General features: G+C 28.5%; 1 protein-coding gene across 10 annotated transcripts in view; it reads right to left on the reverse strand.

Annotated features, from left to right (window-relative positions):
- Positions 1 to 1,111: 1,111 nt before the first annotated feature.
- The window catches only part of LOC107447362 (sodium-dependent transporter bedraggled), a 113,053-nt gene continuing 88,549 nt past the window's right edge, over positions 1,112 to 25,615 (reverse strand). For 9 of the 10 annotated variants that reach the window (XM_071184970.1, XM_043041206.2, XM_043041208.2 and 6 more), the window contains exons 6-15: positions 24,160 to 24,292; positions 23,287 to 23,418; positions 22,051 to 22,154; positions 20,060 to 20,178; positions 18,144 to 18,394; positions 11,469 to 11,600; positions 9,897 to 9,999; positions 7,573 to 7,691; positions 6,073 to 6,279; positions 1,112 to 4,679 (exon numbers count right to left, since the gene is read on the reverse strand). In XM_071184970.1, the coding sequence (XP_071041071.1) occupies positions 4,329 to 4,679; positions 6,073 to 6,279; positions 7,573 to 7,691; positions 9,897 to 9,999; positions 11,469 to 11,600; positions 18,144 to 18,394; positions 20,060 to 20,178; positions 22,051 to 22,154; positions 23,287 to 23,418; positions 24,160 to 24,292 (1,651 nt within the window). In that variant the 3' untranslated portion in view covers positions 1,112 to 4,328. The remainder of the gene's footprint in view (positions 4,680 to 6,072; positions 6,280 to 7,572; positions 7,692 to 9,896; positions 10,000 to 11,468; positions 11,601 to 18,143; positions 18,395 to 20,059; positions 20,179 to 22,050; positions 22,155 to 23,286; positions 23,419 to 24,159; positions 24,293 to 25,615) is intronic. The other variant, XM_071185108.1, reaches the window with a different exon arrangement.

Consider the following 25,615-nt stretch of genomic DNA (forward strand, 5'->3'; position numbering starts at 1 on the left):
AATATTTATTTAAGAAAAAAATATATAAAATAGAAAGAAACACGATTGCCTGTTTTGCACATAATTTTAGCCACGGATTTGCCCGAAATGGATTTGCACATGGAAAAATTATATAAATTAACAAAATTATTTACTGCATATAGTCGCCATAGTTGCTATTGCTTAAAAATAGTCGATTTATTCGTTAATGGCAGTCCTGCATAATATATAAATACATTTATAGTTAATACATATATAACATTAAAATATTTTTAAAAAAAACAGGGTGCGTAAGCAAATTATTCAACAAAAAATAAGCACCTTTTAAGCACTTTTCAAGAACTCAAAAAATGTTTTTAAGCACTTTTTAAAAAAATATCATTATCAGGCAGGGTTGGAAAGTTTTTGACAATTGACGGTTTTGTCTTATCTTAACCGTCATGTCAACAAAAAAAATTGGATTGTTTTTGACAATTGTCAAAAATTATGAAATTTTGAATCATGTAAAACGAATGGCTTTTCATTCGCTACGGACTGACAACACGCCGAAATAGATTGGAGTTGAATTAATTGTGAAAACGTTGAATCGAACGATGTGAACTGCGTCTTTTCGCATAATTCCTAGCGAAAATCAACATAGTAAAGAAAAATCTCATTTTGAAAAAGGGAAAATTAAGCACTTTTCAAAAACACCCAATGAAAAAAGCACCTGTAAGGGCTTTTAAAAATCGAAAATAAGCACCTTTTAAAAACGCTACACACCCTGTAAAATAGTCACCATAGTTACTATTGCTTTAAAATAGTCGATTAAGTCGCCTTTTTAGTAGCCAATGGCAGCCCTGCATAATATATAAATACATTTATAGTTAATACATATATAACATTAAAATTTTAAAAAAAATCTTATTTAGTCCCCATATGTAGGCCCTCGATATAACAATATATCCCTCTACAGCAATAGATTTATTTGGTCCCCAAAATATTGTTGCAGCAAGGTGTATAATAAGAGGATGGAACAGTTAAAAAACAAGTTAATAAACAATCAATTAAAAAACAATATATGAAAAAGTTTTTTAAAAAAAAGAGTCACCAGCAAATTGTGAAGTCATATAAATAAAAGTAAGAGGCAAAATTTAACTGACCAGCAGTGCTTTATTAATAAGTCGTCAAGAGACGCTCTTTTATAAAAAAATTCTATACACTAAAACAGTGGTCCACAGAATACAAAAATACATCCAAAACAGGCACTTGCATCATCACACAATTTAGGAAATAGCATAGTAAAATACAGCAAGTAAAGTTCACTTACAAAATCCATATATTGTAAATAACAAAAAATATATCTATCTATAATTATGACTGTTTAAATTTGAAAAAGATTAATGGGAATTGCTTCAAAAAAAAAACATGCATCGCTGAAATTTATAATTGATAACACAATTCGTTAATATTTCTTAAGAGTTTGATTAAAATTAATTACAGACTTAGGTAGTTTTTATAAGAAATGGTGAACTAGTTGGTAAATAGAAAATACTGCAAAAAACTTTTAAATATCATACATTTGAGGAATTTACTTAAACTTTTAAACAAAATACAAGTCTTATTTACAAGATTTAATTTGAAAAACAATACATTTTTTCATAACATTATAAAAGCTATTTAACTCTAGATAGTTTTTTTCAACTATATTGATAAATTTTGATAAAACAAGATTTTTACGCAGTAACATGCCAATATATACATTATAGTTAATTATAGGTATTTCACATCTATATTACAAAAATAAAAAAAAAAGCAAAATTTTCTAATATTTAAAATGCTGATGCAAACTAAGTAAAAATAAGATTCTTAAAAAATATATAGCAAATTCCAAAGTATATTAGAAATCGAAAAACAAATTCTTTTATTTTTATAATTTAATTAATTAAAAAAAAATCCTTACCAAATTGGCAGAGACATTTTTAAATTCACCACAAAATAACAACACATCACAGATAAAAAAAACAAATAGTATTTACATTAATAAATTAGCATTGCTAAATACCTACTATGTGTATTAATAATACAAAAATTTCCACTAAATAAGAAACTGAGCTTAATGATTTGAAGTAAACTTAGATCCAATAAATATAGAATTGTATCAATCATATTTATGTAGTTCAGTGCTATGCTATATGACAGTAATGATTCAATAATAAGCTGAATATAGACTGATTAATATATAGATACATTTTAGAAAATTACATTTTAGTAACTTAAATCCAATATAGAATTGTATCAATCATATTTGTGTAGTGCAGTGCTATGTTATATGACAGTAATGATTCAATAATAAGCTGAATATAGACTGATTAACATGTAGATACATTTTAGAAAATTACATTGTAGTAACTTAAATCCAATATAGAATTGTATCAATCATATTTGTGTAGTTGAAAAATCAACTATGTTATATGACAGTAATGATTCAATAATAAGCTGAATATAGACTGATAAATATGTCGATACATTTTAGAAAATTACATTTTAGTAACTTAGATCCAATATAGAATTGTATCGATCATATTTGTGTAGTTCAGAACAATGTTATATGATAGTAATAATTCAATAATGAGCTAAATATAGACTGATTAAAATGTAGATTTATTTAGAAAATTTACAAATACTTATAACAATTGAGAAAATTTATGAATTCTAAGAGCATCTGTGAATCTTTTTCAATAGTAATTTGGTTCTAAAGTATATGGTTTGTATTGTTGAGTATATGGGTTGTATAAGGTTATTAAATTTTCACAGCTAAGCACAAAAGGAGTTACATGTTAACAAACATTTCTGTTTTTTAAACATTTATAAAAATTAGCTTCCAAAATAAAGCAACATGCATTACAGCTGTAGATTTAAATAAAATAAAAATACGGAAATTCAGATTTAGCTAACTATATAATAAAATATAGTAACAGGGTTGCTACTCAAATCTGGAGGGAAAAAATCCCCGAGTTTTCCCTATACATATTAAGATGATATTTTAAGAGGAAACACAACAATTGCTGTGCTCTTGTACAAGCTGTATTGGGCTAACTAAATTTGTCAGTTTTAACTGTGCTGGAAAAAGTTAGAGAAAAAAAAAATAGCTGAACATACTTAAATAATGCTGTAATAAATTAAATAGTTTAGTATAGCTGAAATATCATGCTTAAAAATCTCACAGATCTTTGAGTGGTCACCATTTTTTAAAAGACGAAAATAAGAAAACAAAATTCCCTGCATTTTCCTAGTTCGTAAAGAAAAGACTCAAAATTCCCTGCATTTTCCCTGTTATTTTAGGTGATTTTCAAATTCTCTATATTTTCCAGGTTTTCCCTGTGGAGTGGCAACCCTGAGTAAGTAGCGATTGATAACAAATATTTTTGAGGCATTTTAAGAGATTTAATGATCTTTAAATTAATAAAAATCATAAGAAAATTTACAATTTTATCAATTTATAAACACTTATGAGAAATGTTAAGACTAAGAAAAATACTTTGATGAACCTAAGCTTAACTCAGCAACTTAAAAGGAACATTGTTTATTTCTTTCTTACAAAGTAAAACCAACCTATATATCAAATTTACAAATCTCTGAAGTGCCATCAGAAAATAAAATAAGTAAACTCAATGATAATTTATACAATTACCCTTTCCAAATTATTAGACGCACTATAAGATTCTGTGTAAAATCTTAATTATCAGGTGATACTATACAACTTTATTCTTTTTACCCGACTGAAACCGGTTTGCACTTGTTTACGTTGGAATATTAATGGGATAAATTCGACGATAAATTATACAAATATAGAATATTTATTATATCAGGTATTATATTAGTATATTATAATAATTACATCAAATTATTATAAGCACTGTTGTTTTTTAATAATTACATGTTTTGCACGAGTTTATGCGCAATATTTTAATATTTACACATACATGTAATGGGTTTTTATTCAGGAGATTTTTTATATACTTCCCATTTGTATTTATTTTTAACGAATTGCATTACAATGTTAACCAATTAATACACGAGCATAAACACGTGCAAACAAAAAACAATAAAGCTGTATAGTATCACCTGACAATTAAGATTTTATACAGAATATTTTGTGTGTGTAATAATTAGGCCGGGGACTGTAAATACTTTTACTCCTAAATACGTAATAAGCTCAAGTTTTAACTGTGATCAGTATAATCATTATATTAAAAAAAAATACCAAACACTTATAATACAAGCAATTATGTAAGGTTTAAATGCATACTTCAATCTTCATTTTCCGAACGATTCAGAAGGCATTTGTAAACAGCGTGTTTATTAAATTATCTTCGAGTAGTACTTCTTTGAATTTCATGTGAATGGTGGGCAAATATAAGCTCAGTTGAGTTAATAGTGGCATTCGAGTCATTATCTGCACTGCCCAGATTCAAGTCCACATTTTCAAAGTCCACAGCACAGGTGTTGTTCAATTCCTCTTCACGCTGTTTTTCCAATTGTTTTGCGATCATGCGAGATGTTGCTGTGGAATAAGAGGGTGGGGGTGTGTACTTGGGGGGAGGATCATCTAAAAATGCACTATTTGTCGAACCTTGGCTAAAAGAACTGGAATCGATGGAACTCCGAGAGCTGACGGGAGGCAAAGGCACCACAGGGCAGCACAAAAGTTTAAGTTTCTGGAGAGAAATTTAGTATAATTAATGTACAGTCTGCAAAATAAAAACTTTTGATCTAATGATCAGATTTTTATATTAAAGAGGAAGTTCAAGGGCTAAATTTAAATACACTGTTGTAAGAAATTAAGAGAATTTGCAGACTTGGTCGATCATCTCTAGAACTGCTGGACCGATTTCAATGAAATCTGATATGTGCATACATTGATACAATACAAAACAAATAACCATTCAACAATTGTAATACACATGCATGATTGTGAGTAACACTCGTTGGAGTCGGAAGGTATGAAATTGCCACAGGACAATTGCCGCAGGAAATGATAAACTGCCTTATTTCAAGTATGAAATCACGCTTCAAGGCCTGTATATCTGTAAGAGGGGACCATACCCCCTATTAAACAATTTTTTTTTGTTTCTTCTGCAACTGCTGTTTCATGTTTCACCATTTTATTTTATTTTATAATCGTTATTGAACAGCTGAACCATTTTTATGTTTACGACTACCCATGTTCAACTCTGTAGCCTTGTAATTTTGTACCCAATCCAGAAGACAATGGAAGACTCCTGGATCAAGTATTGGGAGAAATTTGCCTTCGTGGAAGACTTTTTGATGGAACTAACCTGCCTTTGCGTTACATGGAGGAGAAGACCACAAGAACTTCCCAAGGTTAGCCTCACGGCAAAGGGACTCCAACCCATGATCCGTCTACCACTGAGGATATTTCACGTCAGCACTGTGGTCGGGGCAAGCCGGATGGGGAATTCGTACAGACCAGCCATTGCTGGGATTTGAACCCGGTTCACGTAATTGGAAGGCAAATGCTCAATCCCCCGAGCCATCGCGGCTATGGATCAAGTATCGGGAAAAACGTGCCTTCGTCAAGTGTTTTTTTATGGAACTAACTCATATCTGTGTTACATGGAAAACGCGAACATAAAACGGGGATATATTAGCAAATATATATTTTAAAGTGGTAGTTTATCAATTGTGATTCTTGGTTTATTACATTCAATTTAATAGATTTTTATCCACCACTATTTCCAAATATTTTGTAGGCTTGTAAAATTCTTTATAGTAATGTCATGCTATACCATTTAAAAAGCAAGCAAAAATAGTCAAACATTTGCAAAATTCAGTTTGTAGTTATTGACCGTTTTTTTTAAAAATTATTTTGGCGTGTCCGCAGTCGTTGGCATCTCTGTCAACATTCCGCTGCGAGTTGTTGTTTACAGTGCAATCAAAGATCATTTCTATATAAAGAAATGATGCGTCAAGGGGTTAATCGCCATTTGTTACATTTAGTTGCTCAGCGGATGGCGGCAAATATTCATTCCACCCTATATTAAAAAAAAAATAAATAAATAATGAGATTGTTTACAAACAAAATCTTACCTCAAGAAAAGTTTGTTCCCTTTTGGAAGTGAAAACTTTGTACGTCTGGTAAATGCATACAGTGATGATGAGAATGAGCGGGAAAACTTGCAAACACAGGTTTAAAGTTTTGGCCCACGGCTGCCAGTATCTGTAATTCTCCATCAATTCTCCCATCGTAGATGTAGGGTCTAAAGAGCTTGTTCTCAAAAATGATATCGTCAACAGCTAAAACAAAAAAAACAAAAAAAAATTTTTAAATTTTAGTTTCACAAAAGAAATTGTTGTATCAGCACATTTCAGAAGACTAATTCCTGATTATGAAAAACAAATATACTGAAAAACATAGATAATATAGACGCACGTCGTGCGCAGATGATGATCCTCCTATTTTGCAAATACTTTTTTAATATTTATTGTAATATAAGAAAAAGTATCTGTAAGTGCAAAAAAGTTTGCAGTGTGTGGGGGGGTGGGGGGGGGAGGAATATGAATCAGACAGCGTAATCAAGATTTATGCAAGGTAGAAGAAAGTCTGCGTTTAGCTATATGCATGCTGCTCCCAAAGAGAAAAGATATAACTGCCAGTTTAGTCCAAAGATTAGCGATTCCATAGTTAGTGGTCGAGCCAACAACCAGTTGATTTTTATTACATTAATTTCACAGTTTCTGTAGATAATTTCTAATTAAGGAATTTCACCTAGACATCCAAATACCATAGTAAACTACTGTGTTGGGATTTTTTTTAAAATGTAAAATAAGGGCAGAAAAATATGCCTGAAATGCAACATTTATGTCCCTAGAAGAGAACCTTAATATAACTCAGAGCCTACATAACTACCTAACTCGAAAATTGGATTGAAAGTTGAAAACATGCATATTAATTCATGTAAATTAAGGGTTTCATGGAGATTAAGTAAGAGCTCATTTTACAACTCCTATATATTTTCTACTGTTACTTAATGTTAGAACTATTTGTAAAATGTTTTTTTAAAAAAAAGAAAATTTGCATTTTTTATCCTCTTTTCCTTAAACAAAAAATTATTTTTAAGGAGATCAAAATATTTTTAAATTTGCTGAAAAAATATTGAGTTAAAATGTGACTGCAGTAACAACTTTTTATAAATTTTAAATTTAAAAATAAAATAAAAAATATTTGTGATACACTCTATTTGTATATATATTTGCATGTTATGGTTTATGAACTTGGTGAGAATTAGATAACTTATAAATTCTGATCAAACTACTAAAACTTAAAGCAATGAAATTACTTTCTTTGGAGAAAAATAAATTTAGGTTTATGATGTTCTAAAACTTGATTCCAATGCATGGTGAATAAGGATTTCTCTATAAAACAGCAATAACAAAAAATTTATATGTTTCAAGTTTGGTTAAAAGTATTTTTATTAATTAAAATTAAACATGTATATTTAAACAGAAACATCTTTCGCACTTACTATGAATCGATTATTAAAACTTACTGAATGAAATGAATGAACTAAGAAGTTGAATAAAACTTACTAAAAATGACAAAGGAAGAACAACATTCCACATAAATGTAAAAAATGGCAATATTTTAGAACGTCTTATAGGATTTCGACTTATGACATTGACTAGTTGATCTGTACCATACGGTCGGCCTAGACCAAAAAAAATAACAACAATAGTTTAAAATTAGTGAACAAGAATATTAGAGAACTGCTAATATTTGAAAATTATAAACATTTATAATTTTGAAATATTAGCGAGACATATATGCACAGTTCTGACTATTGAAAATATTCACAATTTATAAAGCGATTGTAATGCTTATGACTTTTTCTCAAGATTTATAGAATATAGAATAATATTCATAACTTCTTAAAAGAAATATATGAAAATTGGCTTCAATATTTTGTAGAACATAAAATCTGTAAAATACTTTCACTTTGAAATTCAAATATGTTAATATTAAAGACTTATCTTCTTAAAAAGAAAATATTAGTAATTTGTAAACTAACTATTATAAAAATATTACAGTTTTGGAATTATTTGTTATTTTACTAGTAAGTTTTTGAATTCAACTTTTAAAGTAAGATATAATTTAAAAGCCAACATAAATAAATGCTGTGAGAAAAAATTTAAATATTTCTTGCAAAAAAACAGTTAATCAACAATATAACTTTAATATTGTTAAATAGTTTTAACAGTTAAAAGTATTTAGAATATAACTATGAAAAAATAATAAAAAGTAATAATTGTCTTAAATAATTAACACCATATTACTTTAAACATAAACACCTTGAGTGCCAAGCGTATTCCTCGACAGGCCTCACATGGTGATTAGAAACTCGTGTTCTGTGGTATAGCAATGCGAAACGCACTACTAACAAATTGAAATAAATAAAAATTAAGTAAATTTTGATATAAACTTTCAATAATTACTAAAACAAACTCAATTTTTTAGTTTCGTAACATATTTTATGTTGTCAGTTACCAGTAACTAACTGAAATAATAACACCTAAACGGCAAGTTCAGTGTGACTGATGCAGAACTCAAGGTGTTAAATTAACGTATTCATGAAAATTTGTGAACAAAAAATTTCCAAACCTCTTATGATTATTTTCTTTTCCTAAACTCAAAACTTTGTAAACTCAAATGAAGAGAAAGATTAAACACTTTTACGCATGCATACATTTATTAGTAAGACAACGCAAGGAACTAAAATTGAAATTCAGATTTAAAAAATTACAATAGGCATTTGTATTAAAGTAATTACAATTTAAATGGATCACTTAATAACATAATAAAGAATGAACTTCTAAATTATTAATCCAATTCAAACTTATTACAAAGTGAAGTGAAAAATTTTATCGGACTTTTCTGAATTCCATGGGTGGCAACCTATAACTATGCTTTTCCATAATTTAGGAGCAATTTCTCCATAGTAACAGTGATAGTTTTATGAAACATTTAAGTTGAATAAAGAAATTTCTTAACAATAACAATTTACATCAGCATAGATAAGATTGCACAAAACTAAATCACTGATAAAACAATTAGATTACATTTTAAGAAGTAAGTCACAAAAAAAAAATCTCCCACTTATCCAGATTATTTTATCTATTTCCTTGATTTTTGAACTGAATGCATGAATTCTGTCATTCAATTTTTCAATTGTTCATACCTTATCCTTATACATAAAATATGTTACAAAACATTCACTTGATATTAAAATTTTTAAAAAAAATCATTTTTCAATTATTACAAAATATTGTTTCGGTAGTTAATTTTCGTTGACATTTTCATAATTTTTACCAGATTTATAAAATACCCAGACTTTTTTCTGTTCTATGGCAAACCTGAATTATGTTTTTGCGCACTTAAAAAGTAAGGGTTGGTCCATCAATTTCAAATACATTCCTAAAAAGTCATTCACAAATTTAAAAACGTTGTTTAAGAGCACAATTAAGTTTACAAAAATGCATTTTCTTTTTCTAAAGTTAAAAAAAAAAAAAAAAACTCTGCAATTCCAAAGTGAAAATTAAAATCTCTATAAATTATAAGAATTCTTTACTATTCTTCATCTCTTGATTTCCTTGGGAGGAAATAATGTTTTAATATTAATTTCATTAAGAATTAAAAAGGTTTTATTTTTATGGCTAAAAACAGTTTAATGTACAACAATACAACACTCACACATAATTTATATATATATACATATAAATTGCTGACTATTTTAATAAAATTTCTTTTTTCTTCAACAAGATTTCAGCTACAGTTAAAAGTGATTGCATTTAGTTAACATACACACTTTAGTTAGTTATTCATACATAAGTACTAATAAAAGAAAATCAAATATTACCTCTAATAAATAAAATGGCAAATAACATTATGAAGTATATTAAAGCAATCCACCACAATGAGCTAACACAGAAGTCCAAGTAATACACAATATAGATTCCCATCTACATACAAAGAGATATACATTATTAAATAAATATTAATAAGCAAAGCATTCTTAGTAAAGCATTGAAAAAAATACTGTGTCTTAAACTACTGAAAATCATTAAAGCTTTATGAGAAATTTTCTTTTCATTATTTTAACTGATAAGTTTGATTCCCTCCTACCCTATGAGTGTCTCCAAAAATAAAATATTTGAAAACAGATGAGGTTTATTGTAGACTAAGTTGCCAATATTAAACACACAGTAAGTTTTAAAAATACACATCAAAATGGTTTTCAGATTGTTTAAAAATAACTGCTACTATTTCTTTTGCCAAATGTATTTCATTCCTCTCTGAATTCATTAACACTGTACAACGCAGTAAAAAAAGGAAAAAAAGCCCTAAATAACTTTTGATTGAACAATCAGATTTTTATGTGCTAGAACTCAAACTTAATAGTTCACGGGGATCACCTCAAACATGTTACTTATTTAGGGCAATTATATTTCAAATTATGAAATCAAACACAAAAACATATTTTCTCTGAATAAACATATCTTTTTTTCCGAGGATTTGGATTATTAACCGTCTCAAAATGAGGGCTAAATATGGTTAGAATAGTTTGGTCAGGAGAACGGTCAAGACTGTGGACCCTTAACAGTTAATTATACATTTTGCTTATTTCTCCATATCTTGAGGACTTTTTAAGCGAATTGAGAAGAATTGTACACCATTTTTTATCCAAAGATGATTTCCATGCAAAAAATTATTTTTATAATAATTTATTATTTATTTAATAATAATTGAAAACATTTTGGATTGTAAGGCATACTAATTTTTGTCATTTGTCAAGGAATGTAATTTTAAGTGACAAAATGTAAAATTTGAACAAAACTAGTTGAATTGTTTCTGAGAAATCGAATTTTACAAAAACCACTTTCTTAAAATTGGATTACTTAGGAATTATTTACATTCAGGAAAATACGTTTTTGTGCCTGATTTTATAACTCAAAATATTGTCTGCACTAATTATCATATTTGCGATAACCCCCTCGAATCTAGTATGTGAAACTTTGATTATTAGATCAAAAGGTATTCAGGGTATTTTTTTGTACTCTGTGCAAGTATTTCATGGCTTAAAAGTTAATATCCATCAATACAAAATCACTATCAATCCATCAGATATTTACTACTCTAAGAAACCAAGCACTCAAAATATCTGATTTTTTTGAAGAAAAATTTTTTTATATTTTTCATAGAAAAACAAAGAAAAGCTTTTCATTTTTTATTTCAGGTTTTAATTTTTTCCCTCTGGTTTCTGGGAAAAAATTCCTTTTCCCCCTGAGATTTCACTGAATTTTTTTAAAGTTAATTTAAAATTCCACAAGATTTCCAGGTTGAGACATATGTTAAATAAATAAAAAAACATTTTGTAACATTACATATTTAAATGACAAGTGTAACTGAACTTAAAATACTAATCACTTACATTAGATGTTATAGGCAGTCCCAAGAGAAACGCCAGGTTACAGGCTATAAATGTCAATGTGGTATGCCAAGCCTTTAAAACCTTGTAATTCACAGCTACAATAGACTCAACTACGCAATACCACATGACAACCTGAAAGACAATATAAATTTATACTACTGAAATTTATATACATACATGTGCATGAAATACACAAGTGTGCAATATGCGAAACAGATGTGTGACATGCAAATTTGTCACCATTCTGGAAGATTTTATTATAATAAAGACTTAGATGTTAGATATACAAAGAAAGTCAAGTAGAAGGTAAAACAAGGCAAAAACTAGTTTCATAATTTCAAAAAACCGCTAAATTTAAAGAAATATATACTGGTATGTATACTAATCAATATAGAGTTTTATAAAAATTAAAACATTTATCAAAAACTTAGTGATTTTTTTAAAAACAAATTTTGTAAAAATTAAGCAGCGAAGATAGGGTTGAAAATATGTACAAGTGTCAATAAATTGCTTGCAAAAAGTTTATTAATTGAAACTTTGGGTTGGTAGAAAGTTTTTCATTTTATCAGTCTGTGTATGCACTGGAACAACATGAATGAGAATCTCTAGATAACTCCAAGTAATTTGGTCAGAAAGAATCTGCTCTAACATTTATTTATTTATTTTTTTATTTTACAAAAATTCTGTAAGCCAATTTTTATTTTTAACAATTTAAAGAAACTTCTGTATCACAAATATTAAATATATTTATCTACCCAATAGCAGTTACCTTTCAGCATGGCCGTGGCGGTTATTTTAACACATAAAAAATGGCTGTTAATTNATTCAATTCAATTCAATTCAATTCGCCTTCCAAGAGCGCGACATCTTTAAATACATCAAAATCCAAAGAATTAGATGCGCTGGTTATGTTATTAGAAGGAACAAAGAACGTCCAACACAGAAAATATTCTTGGACAGACCCTTTGGAACAAAAATTAGGGGCAATATATCGACCACAGTTGGACCATTTGCGGTGATTTGAAAGTTATCTCCATGCTTCTTGGTTAACAAGGGGGATTTATAAAGTACCCATGTTTAATTTGTGAGGGGGACAGCCGTGACAAGACTCAACATTGGGTCAAAAAAGAATGGCCGACGAGACAAACTCTTGACCCAGGCACCAAGAACGTTATTCGAAACAGCTTAGTTGATCCGAAAAAAGTATTGTTACTTCCGCTACATATAAAATTAGGTGTAATGAAACAGCCTGTCAAGGCTGTTCCAAAAGATGGCAATTGCTTGAAATGCCTGCGCAAAAAGTTTCCAGGTTTATCCCAAGCTAAGTCGAAAGAAGGAATATTTGTTGGTCCAGATATCCGCAAACTCATGAAGGATAAATAATTTGAGACTAACATGACAGAAACGGAAAAAGAAGCCTGGGTTGCTTTCAAAGATGTTGTCAGTAAATTTCTGGGTAATTACAAGGATCCTGATTATAAGGAAATCGTAATGAAAATGCTGGACGAATTTAAAACGTTGGGTTGCCCCATGAGTGCAAAAATGCATTTCCTTCACTCACATGTGGACTTTTTCCCTGAAAATTTAGGAGCAGTTAGCGAAGAACAAGGGAAAAGGTTCCATCAAGATATCAGAGATATTTATCGTAAATATCAAGGAAGATGGGACAAGAACATGTTCACTGACTACTGTTGGATGATAGCTCGAGATAAATCTGAGATTAAGCATGAAAGAAGATCATCAAAAATAAGTTTCAGAGGAAAACGAGTATATACTTAAATAGAAACTTTTCTCTTTTGTTTTTTGCTTGTTTTATTTTTTGTTTCAAACTTTCATATACACATACACAATATTTGTTATTCTTGGTTAATCGTCAATTTTACGTAAGTTATCTCAATAAAAAGAAATTAAAATGGTATGTTGGTGATTTTCTTCTAGAAACTGATGCAAAAAGTTTGAACACAAAGAACTTATTGTTTTTTTCTTGACCAGAGGTGACTTCCGCTGTCTGGTAACAGTATTTTTTATTCATTTTAACCTATAAAAAATCAGTTGATAGCTCAAAAATCAATTTTCTTTCACAAGATTAAATTTTACATAGATCAAAATGAATGAAAAGAACAGTTACCGGATAGTACATGCAAAATTATTTGAGAGAATTCCTTTCCAAATAGGATTTTAGTAAAAACATTAATATCGATTTTATAAAAAATCTTGATGTGATTGTGGGAAATAAAGGTCATTTTCAAAATCAGCACATCAAATAACATATAAATCAACAATAACTTCTCTTGTATTTTTCAAAAAGTTCAATTTCGCAGGCTTGTGTTATTAGATCAAAAGGTATTCAGGGTATTTTTTTCTACTCAGTGCAAGTATTTCATGGCTTAAAACTTAATATCCATCAATACAAAATTACTATCAATCCATCAGATATTTACTACTCTAAGCAACCAAACACTCAAAATATCTGATTTTTTTGAAGAAAATTTTTTTTATATTTTTCATAGAAAAACAAAGAAAAGCTTTTCATTTTTTTTCTTTCATGTTTTAATTTTTCCCTCTGGTTTCTGGAAAAAAATTCCATTTCCCCCCTGAGATTTCACTGAACTTTTTTAAAGCTAATTTAAAATTCCACAAGATTACCTAGGTTGAGACGTATGTTATGTAAATAAAAAACATTTTGTAAAATTACATATTTAAATGACAAGTGTAACTGAATTTAAAACACTAATCACTTACATTAGATGTTATAGGCAGTCCCAAGAGAAATGCCAGGTTACAGGCTATAAATGTCAATGTGGTATGCCAATTCTTTAAAACCTTGTAATTCACAGCTACAATAGACTCAACTACGCAATACCACATGACAACCTGAAAGACAATATAAAACATATAAATTTATACCACCGAAATTGAATACATATATGTGCATAATAAACGCAAATTTATCACCATTCTGAAAGATTTTATTACAATAAAAAGTTACTTAGATATTAGATATACAAAGAAAGTCAAGTAGAGGGTAAAACAAGGTAGAAACTAGTTTCATATTTTCAAAAAAACTCTTAAATTTAAAGAAATATACACTGGTATGTATAATATAAAGAAATATATGTTGGTATGTTGGCACACCTGTGCATAATATTCACAAATGTCATGGTGCATAGTCAAATCTTTCACCAAAAAATAAGCACCTTTCAAGTACTTTTCAAGCACTCAAAAAAGATTTTTAAGCACTATATACATTAACAAAATGCAAAATAATTTTCAAAGACTTTACATGATCATGATAAAATAACTAGTTTCTGACAAAGAACTCTTTTTCTTGATTATATTAACCATTTAAAATGCTCAAAAGATTTTTCAGTTCGATGTCAGAGGGTGAAAAATGAAGCCTGAAATAGAGAATATCTTGCAAAATGCAGCAGAGTTGCATGCAAGAGTGCAATAATTTCACCAAACCCAGCTAAGTAGACAGCATGCAGACTCACAAATATTTCATCAAACATGTAAAATGATTGGTGCTTTCATACGTTATGGACCGACGGTACGCCGAAATAGATGATGGTTCAATGAATTGTGAAAATGCTGCCAAGAACAATGTGAAAAGAACGCTTTTGCATCGACATGGCAAAGAAAAAAATCTCATTTTCGAATAGCACTTTTTATAAACACACAGTGAAAAAAGCACCTTTAAGCACTTTTTAAAAACGCTACGCACCATAAATGTGTAGTATGCAAAACAGATGCACATAACAAGTGGAAAATTTTTCACCATTGTGGAAGATTCTATTATAATAAAAAATAAAGTGACTTAGATGTTATATATACAAAAAAAGTCAAGTAGAAGGTAAAACAAGGTAAAAACTAGTTTCATAATTTCAAAAAACCGCTAAATTTAAAGAAATATATACTGGTATGTATACTAGTCAATATAGAGTTTTATAAAAATTAAAACATTTATCAAAAACTCAGTGATTTCTTTTTAAAACAAATTTTGCAAAAATTAAGCAGTGAGGATAGGGTTGAAAATAAGTAGAAGAGTCAATAATTTACTTGCAAAAAGTTTATAAATTGAAACTTTGGGTTGGTAGAAAATTTTTAATTTTATCAGTCTGTGCTGAACTGTGCAGCACTGGAACTTATACAACATGAATGAGAATCAACATGAATGGAGAAGATAACTCCAAGTAATTTGGTCAGAAAGCATCTGCTCTAACATTTATTTATTTAAATTTTTTTTTTTTTTTCCTTTAACAAAAATTCCGTAAGCCAATTTTTATTTTTAACAATTTAAAGAAACTTCTGTATCACAAATATTAAATATATTTATCTACCCATAGCAGTTACCTTTCAGCATGGCCGTGGCGGTTATTTTAACACATAAAAAATGGCTGTTAATTTTTTCCCCTTAAAGCAAAATTATTTTTATATTATCATTTGCATCCTTTCTTTCTGATTTCTTTATAGGATTTCACAACCACACGATAAAATTTTCACAATTCACATACAAATTTAGATTTTTGAAGATGTTACTACAGATTGACTCTGTAAATTCTACTAACGAGTACATATATATGATTTGAAACATTTTCTGTACTGTGTATATCGTATTGTGATCCGTAAAGTTAAATGTAAAGATGGGAGAATTAATTTTAAACAAAACAGCTTCACATTTATGAATGTTGAGTTGTTTTGTTTGAAATTGATTCTCCTGTTTTAAACAAAACTAGTGATTCAGAGTAAATAACACATAAAGATAAAAAAAAAAGAAGTCAACAGTCTTTTAAAATTGCAACAACATAAAAACTCCTTAAAAAGTCAAACATACATTTACATAAAAATATGGAACAGTTATGATGTTGCCACTTTTAATTGGGGAAACAAAATATTTTTACTGTGTACTTATACAATCTTTTTTTTTATAACTGTTGTTGAACCTCCGACCCAATTTTATGGGTTCACGGCTATTTATGTTCAACTCCGTAGCCTTGTCTTTTTGAACCCAATGCAGCAGACAAGGGAACTTCTTGATCCAGTATTGGGAGAAATTTGACTGCGTGGAGGACTTTTTAATGGAACTAACTCTCATTTCGTTACACGGAGAGGAAAACCACGAGAACCTCCCATGGTTAGCCTGACAGCAAGGGGACTCCAACCCATGTTCCGTCTACCACTGAGGATATTTCACGGATATTATACGAATCTAGATATACTATATGTATATCAAAATTATAAAAAAGGTTAAGTAAGTCTCGAAGATTGCGTAAATTACGTATCACAATGTGTGATTTGTATATTGAATTGCCGTGTATGTTTCTGAAATCAGAACAATATGAATAGCAAATGATATGAAAAGCACAAACTAACAAGACGTAAATCACAAAGTGTGATACATACATCAATTTAATGTGAACTTTGTTGCGCGATTAGCTAATAGTTTTATATGAATAGTTATCATTATGACACAAATTGCAATTTGTGATTCGAAAGGTGCTTAATATAGAACAGCTATGTGCTATTCTTCAATCATTTTGATGAGAATTGTGAGTGGTAATTTTTAAATCTCTCTTTCGTGAATCACAATACGTGATTTTTAAACTACTAGAATAAGAATTGTGAGACAATATTCTGAAATTACTTAAATACGTATCACATTATATGGTTCAGAAATAACTTTAATTGAATTCACGATGTGTGATTGATAAATCCCTTTAATGTGAATCATGATGTGTGATTCATAAAATACTACAATACGAATCCTGATGAGTAATTTGCAAATCACTTTAAATTAATATTCAATATGTGATTCATTATTCATCTAAATCATAATTTGTAGAACATTTTATATGAATTCCAGTCCGTAAATCAAGACTCAGTTAAATGTGAATCACGCTGTTTATTCATAATCAATGAAACCTGTAGAACTAAATTTTATTTATAAGCAGTAAAAACGAAATGTAAAAATTTGATTATAAATGATAAAAAATTAATTATCCTTTGAACATAAATTAAAAGAACAAATAGAATAACAATATTAACCTGTAGTAATAATGAAGTTAACACACTGAACATATTTCTAAATCGATTAAGCACTACATATCATTTGAAAACTATAACTACAAAACCTACAGTTTGCTAGAAATTTCAGCTTTTAAAACATCAGACAGATGAACAATAATCTGGTGTGAGAAATCTAGGAGAGAAAAGTTTTGCATCTTCTTTAACCCCCCTTTCACTTCAAGCATTAAAAATTGCATCTATCAGAATTTCTATAATCTTCTTTATTTTTTTTTTTACTGCTTTTTTGTAAAAAAGATTAGAATTACTTTAAATCTTAAAAAATCAAGAACTTTTCAAGTACCCTATGGCAGAATTCAAGGATTTTCCAGGGCCTTGATTTTTTTCAACTAAATTCAAGGACTTTCAAGGTTTTTCAAATACCGTGGGAACCCTGTTATAATATCCTTCAGAGATAAACATTGACCAAAAGAATTGAATTTCAGTATTTTCTTTTCTTTTTTTTAAGTCAACTGGTTAAGATCAACTTTGAAAATGAGGTGTCACATATTTTCAGTACATGCGCCTGATATGAACAGATAGTTTGTAAAGACCATATAAAAATATTAACAAAAGCTATAAAACACAAACAGATAAAAAAGAAATACACACCTGTTGCCCAAATCCAAACAGAATCATGGACGTGTAAAAACATATGGACCAGAAGGAGGAAATACTGCGAACACCTTCGACAGCCAGAGCAGCTGGAAAAGCTTCAGTGGCAAGACGCAACACTTGATACCCACTTTGGTAAGTATGACTGTCACTGGGAATAGTGCTGATCCCTAAAAGAAGGCTCGTCACTGATACGTTGGAAAGGCGCCTTATTCCCGGATTCAAAACTTTCACAGAATTTTCTTCTTCTGCAAAAAAAAAAATTTATTTTAAAATACAAAATACTAAATGTTGGTTTAACAGATTAAATAATAGCTATTATTAGATCTATGTTCTATAAATACTGAGAGCGATAATACTGGGTGTTTTATAGTAACTGACCTTAATACATAATTTCATTATCCTTATCAAAAATAAAATTAAAATAATGTATATGATGATAAAAATAGTACACATAATATCCCGATAAAATTAGAAAAATAGAGAATAATTTAAGTTGGAATAGAAGTTTATTTTGAAACAAAACAAACAAAAATTAGTGCGAGACACAACTTTATCATTCTACATGCGTTCATGTGGGAGATTCTCTGAATATCCGTTTAAAAAAAAACAAAAGTGTAATTCATTTCCCATTTTGAAAAAATGCATGAAATGCATACGCAGTGTGAGTAGTCAGGTTTTTCAACAAAAAATAAGCACCTTTTAAGTACTTTTTAAGCACTCAAAAAATATTTTTAATTACTTTCCAAAAAAAAAAATCATGATTAAGATCTGTGCAGTAATAAAAAAAAATTTTGTCTATCGTTTAAAGTTCTTAATTCATAAACATAAAATCAAAAGAAAATCCAAAAACATTTTCAGAAACTTTACATAATCATGATAAAATAACTAGTTTCTGACAAATAATGCAGAGAAAATCGTGAAAAATCAAGCATTTTTGTAATTTAGAGCGACAACTGTCACTGCAAAAAAAAAAAAAATCTGATTTGAAAAGATAGAAAATTAAGCACTTTTTACAAACCCCAAATAAAAAAAACCCTTTAAGGGCTTTTAAGAAACTTAAATCAAAAATAAACACTTTTTTAAAATGCTAAGCACCGTGATGCACCAATGCATGAAAAGTAATTCAATGCATAAATTAAAGATGAAAGTGTACTGGTAAATAAATTTATAAATAAAACTCCCCAAAGAACAAATATAATTTCAGTCAGTTTTAGATTGATTACACATTAGATCGACACAATTTAATATTTAAGCATGGTAAAATACAAAGCAGTTCAAATATGAGGATTAAAGAAGACAGGTATTAAAAAACATCAGTTTTCTTGCAAAACAAAAAATAATAATAATTTGCTGTGATTGGTTTGCCAATATTTGTTTGGGAGTTTTGCTATTTGAGGGACTGCAGACGTCTTTTGTACAATTGTATATACGATGGTTGATGAATTTACATAGAGAAAAAAAAAAGAGTAAAAAAATGGTGTTCGCGAGTGAAACTGAAAGTAATGCAGATTATTTTTTTAGATTATGAAGATGTGATCATATACAAAGACTAATATTCAACTTTTTTCATTTGCCCGAGATAACTCAGGATAGTAAACTGATAGTAAATTAAATTTTTTTACACATAAAAAAATTAAATTTCAACTTAGAACTTGTGTATTATGTTTTGCTTTAGTACCTTGCATTTATTAATGATATAAAAAAATATGTTTATTTTTTGCACTTTTTTTTTAAAAATTGGTAATGGAAGCAGTTTAGCACAAAAAGATAAATCAAAAACAACAGATTACGCCCACACTGTGCAAAGCCACTGCAGACATTTTCCCAGCAAAACAATCCTATCTGGTAGCTAAACTTAATATATTATGTCAACTTAACGTGCAATTAAACATCTACATGTAATTACTTACCGTAAGAAGAAAAGGCTAAAGAAAGATTCCTTTTAAGCAACACATTCCCAGCACAAGCAAATAAAAACGAGGCACTAATCAGCACCACTATGGCAGTAACAACTACGGCAATTAATTGCCTAAAAAAGAAAAATAGAATCATCAATTTCAAGTAGAATCTACAAGTGAAAAATAATATAAAACAGAGTTGGCAAGGTTTAGGACAGAATGTCTATGTCATGTCTAAAACCCCTTTATTCAAATTATGTCACAATTTTTTACAAAAATATTGCGAAAAATAGAACATTCATTTTTGAACAAGAAACAGGTTATTAAAAAAGTTTATTATTATTTTTAATATTGCATTAATTTATCCTTATGCAAACACATAATTTATCAGCATTTAAAGCATATTCATTCATATTTAAGGGATAAGGTATTCACTTTTGTTGTTCAATGAATTGTAGAGCTTCAAAAGTTATAAATCTTTTCTTATTATGTTATATTATTTTCCTTTAATAACTTAAAGCAAATCGTATAAAAAGTATCAAATACTATTTATTAATGTATGTAATTACTATATGAACAATGGTTACACATATAGAATTTTTACCTTTCACTAATGTTGAAGGTTTTGAACACTTTAAGACAGTTTTCATCAGTTTAGGACAATAAAACCTGTCCTGTCCAAAACTATTTTAGGACGTCCAAAACCGAAACCCTGATATAAAACATAATTTCATTCATATGATAAACAGAAAATACTGCTACTTTAAAACTTAGTTGGTACTAGTATTTAGTTGCAAATACCTGCAAGATTCATAAATGTACAACCTTTAGCAATAATATTTTATTGGCATCTATTAAAGTCGATATGCTCTCCCCATGTGTTGCAAGATCTGCAAAAAGGTTACTTGGATGCCTTGTACAATATATGTTAAAAGCCTGTTTCTTTCTTTTACGTATAAACCTATTTTATGAAATTATGTTTTCATAAGATAGGTTTATGCTTAGGTTTACTCACATGTAAGGATAGGTTATGGTTATGGATAGGTTTACTCACATGTAAACCAAACAGACAGGGAAGAAATAGGCAATATAACACAAAAAAAAGTCTTTAACAGACTTATAATAACAAAACCTGCATTTAATATGAAAAAGAAGACTGCATGAGCGATATATGAAAGGGTTCTTAAGCAACAATTCATGAAAACAGTCTTCCGTTAGCTTGTAAAATCTGTATTTCTATGAAAGTAATCCCACAAGAGGGAGACTAAATATGCATTAAACTGAGAAAAGATTTTAAACTGATTTATTGTGAGATCGTGAAACTTGTATTTATAAGAAAGTAAAATCCAAACAGGTATTTATATGAAAGTAAACCCTACAAAGGAAGACTGCATGAACAATAAATGAAAAAGGTTCTTAAGCAACATTTCATGAAACAGTCTTCCGTTAGATTGTAAAACCTGTATTTCTTTGACTGTATTCCTTCCATCAGAATAGAATTCAAATTTCAAGATAGTACCTAAAATTTTAGATTGACATTTTTGTGTAAGAAAAAGTGACAAAAACTAAATGTTTTAGTAAATAGCTTATATTTTTTTTATTTTTTTTCTTGCTTAATTTTTAATTTTATCCTTAAGCCTTTGGAAAAACTTTTGCTTCTAAGACACAATTTTTTGAAAAAAATTTTTTCAGGAAAGATTATAAATTTTAATTTTATCCTCAGGTTTTAAGAAAAATTTTCATTTTATCTAAAATTTGTTTCATTTTTGAGGCATATGATCCAATTCATGGTAAAGCAAAACAGTTCATTAAAGCATACACTGACCCAACCACACAAAAAAATACCTAAATGGCTTAGAGATATCAATTTGTCATGTCATTATATTTTCGGATATTAATCCACAATTACGTAAAAAAGATATTCTGAGCATCATTCTAATTGTGAATTCAGTAAAAATACTAAAAAATCACATGTCTGTAAGCAGTCACTTTGTAATACTCACTTTGTAACATTAGTAGTAGCTTTGTTATGACTACAAATATGCAAAGCAACTGTCCCAAACAGTCCCCAAGTAATAAAAGCTTCTCTTGCAGCAAGCCACCATGCCTAGAAAAAGTTATTAGAAATCACTTTTAACAACTATACATTTGATATAATTTATATAATATTTGGTAAATTTTCAAATAAACAAATATATATTTATTGTTTAACAGGAAAAATAAATAAAAAAAATAAAGGTTATTTTCTCACTTTGTTAATCTTTGCATCCTTGAAGAATATTTTGAATTAAAATTTTTATTTTTATTTAATGGTATGTTTTGCTTAAAATACTCAAAAGGAGTAGAAAAAATATACATTAGACACATCTTGTACTTAAATCACATTTTTTTTAAAAATAAAACATAGGTAAAATATCATCACTGTCCCCAACACACATTTTTCAGTATTATGAAAGTGTAGACATAAATTCATATTCTGCTATAGCATGACTGTCTATTTGAATATTTATAATCAATATTTTTAGAATATGCATTACTTAGTATAAATTAGTGTAATCACTGTCTCAAGTATGAAAAGTGCCAATAAAACACTATTAATGATTAAATAAAATATAAATTCCAGATTACGAAGAACACTGTTCTCTACAGAACAGTTAAGTTTAATAGAAGTACCATTTCTGTTGGGTACAATTTTACATTAAAAAAATCTGCTTATTGAATTTAATTAAAAATGAGATTTTAAAAAAAAATGACATTGAAATTTAGTTTAACTTGCGTAGCTTTATTAAATTTTTTTAAAAAAATACTAAAACTACACAGCTGAACTTAAATATTAAAAACATACATCAAAGAAACTGATAAAGATGCTCAGTTATTCCACCAGACATTAAAAAGCTCAGGACCCAGAACTCCTAAAATTCTGAGTCTTTTTTTACTAAGTCCCTATTTAAAATATGAACTCTCAGCCTCTTCATCTATTAATATGTACATTATAATTTTTAATGTATAAATCTAGTATGTTATTTTTGTTTTCATGCTGGATAATTAAGTGTCACAATTTATTTTTTGCACTCCCTTTACTGTGTTTGTTAGGAATATTTGATGAGCAATAGAATGTAATCGGAATCATAGAAAGTTAAAAACATTTCAATATTAAAAATGTCCACTGAAGTACAAAAATGAATAGGCATAAAAAAGTTATGAAAGTTCGTAAAATAAAAATATAAAGAAACACATACTGAAGGATCTAATAAAACCCCTCTCCAGCGTAATGACAAGAGATCTGTAATTCCATCACCCCATTGCTGTCCCATACGCAAAGTCACCATCAGCAGCAGGGCAATTGGGAGCAAACCAAATACATAAACAACCTAAAAGATTTCGTCACTTTTTAAACAAGAGTGGTTAATAAACTACTGCATCACAGATCTTACTGAAACAATTTAAAATTTTAACTCATTTTGTTTATTCAGGGGTCTGTCAAGGCTTTTTTTAAGAGGTACCTATTTTGTGAAAATTTAATTTGTGAAAATTGAAAATTATATTAAAATATCAACACATAAATAAGGTAAAGGAATTAAATATTTTCAAAAATTGTCACAACTCAGGGGTGATTGTGAGCCCGAGTCGAAATTCTGGAAAATTTCTTTAGTAAAAAAAAAAGTTTAAATCGAAAAATTAGAAAAAAATTTAAACTTAAAAGATCTTTGTTATCGGAACACAGAACATGAGGCCAGAATTATGTTCCTAACAACAATTGAAGTACATGAAACACACAATCATTGTTAAAACGCAAGCCAGGGTCACCTTTGTTAGATACAAGCACTCATTTGTTTTCAATAATATAGCATATTTACATATAACAAAACAATTAATCATTTACACTTCTGTGGTTACATGTTCAAAAAATTCCAAATTTAATCCAGGCTTCAGACATCTTTAATTTTTAATCCACACTAATTTAATTTTTTTTTTTAATTTGTTAAATTGATTTAATTTTTTAAATATTTAAAAAAATTAAATTTTTAATTAATTTTTTCATTTACAATTTATTTTTAAATTTATAATTATATGTTATTAAACTTAAACAAGAAAAATTATAAAATCCTTACTTTTCCAAACGTCTTTGAACCACGACTCAAACAAATGAATATTATAATCCATACTAAACACAAATTAAATGCGACTTCAAACTTCAGCTCCCCAATTTGATATTCTCCTGCTTTTCTCCCAAGAACTCTTCCACTAAAGTAATAAAGAAATATAACTTAAAAACGCAACATAAAATATTAAATTCAATTTTTGACAGTCGCCGAAATAGTCGCAATGCAAGAATGTCAATGCAATTAAATATTAACTTTCATTGAAACAAAAAAGCTTCCATGGTAAATGATCTAATTAAAAACATATTAAAATTATCCGACACATTGCAATCTAGCAAACAGAGTAAAAAAACAACCAACAAAAGTAATACAACATAACTGTCTCTAATAAAAGCTTAATTGCTCTCGTATTACAGATAAGAGATGTCAAGGGCTATGTGTGAGCAGACTAGACCAGACTAGATTGCGCGGATTAACAACAATTAACAACATAAGTTAAATGTATGAGAACACGTCACCAAAAACGGGTTCCACAAAACCAAAGATCTAAACTTTTTTAAGATCGACCAAATTAAAAAAAATCTTTTAATATTTATTTATTTAATAATATTTTCCACTAATATAATTTTTTATAATGTAAGATTTATTAAAACTTTTTTAACATTTTTCTGGAAATCTTGAGATATAATTTAGCTGTAATGTATGACTAATTTTAGATTTAAACTTATACTTATTACATTACAAAACCAACAAACAAATTCATGATACCAATAAAATGGACTATTACAGTCTAGCATTAACATGTCTAGATTCTGTTGCAAGTTACGACCATTGCGGTACAGGATTTAAGTAATCATCCGCAACTGCATATAGTTCCGTTTTATTTCTTCATCAAATTATAAAAATATGCTTTCAAAACAATGTAAAAGCTTTTAAAAGTTAAACAAGTTAAGCAGAAATTTAAGTCATGCTATCATTTACAATTTATATAGCAGAATTATCAAAAAAAGGCTTATAGTTTCGAAGTCTTACTGGAATCCTAGATATGGCAAAATATTTCGATAAATAAGAAAAAGATCATTGCGGTGCAGGATTTACGTAACCATCCGCAACTGTATATAGTTCCGTTTTATTTCATCATCAATTTATAAAAATATGCTTTCAAAACAATGTAAAAGCTTTTAAAAGTTAAACAAGTTAAGCAGAAATTTAAGTCATGCTATAATTTACAATTTATATCGCAGAATTATCAAAAAAGGTTTATAGTTTTGAAGTCTTACTGGAATCCTAGATATGGCGATATATTTCGATAAATAAGAAAAACATTTGTTCTTGAAAAAAAATATATATACGATGTTGCAAAAACATTGGATTTGATTGGATCACTAAAATTGACATGTCTTATGCTGACATGCCCTTAACAACCCTTAAGAGAACAAGCAAGCAAAAAGAAGTTTGTGCAATG

This window comes from Parasteatoda tepidariorum, chromosome 1, assembly GCF_043381705.1.
Source record: "Parasteatoda tepidariorum isolate YZ-2023 chromosome 1, CAS_Ptep_4.0, whole genome shotgun sequence".
Taxonomy (NCBI): Eukaryota; Metazoa; Arthropoda; class Arachnida; order Araneae; family Theridiidae; genus Parasteatoda; species Parasteatoda tepidariorum.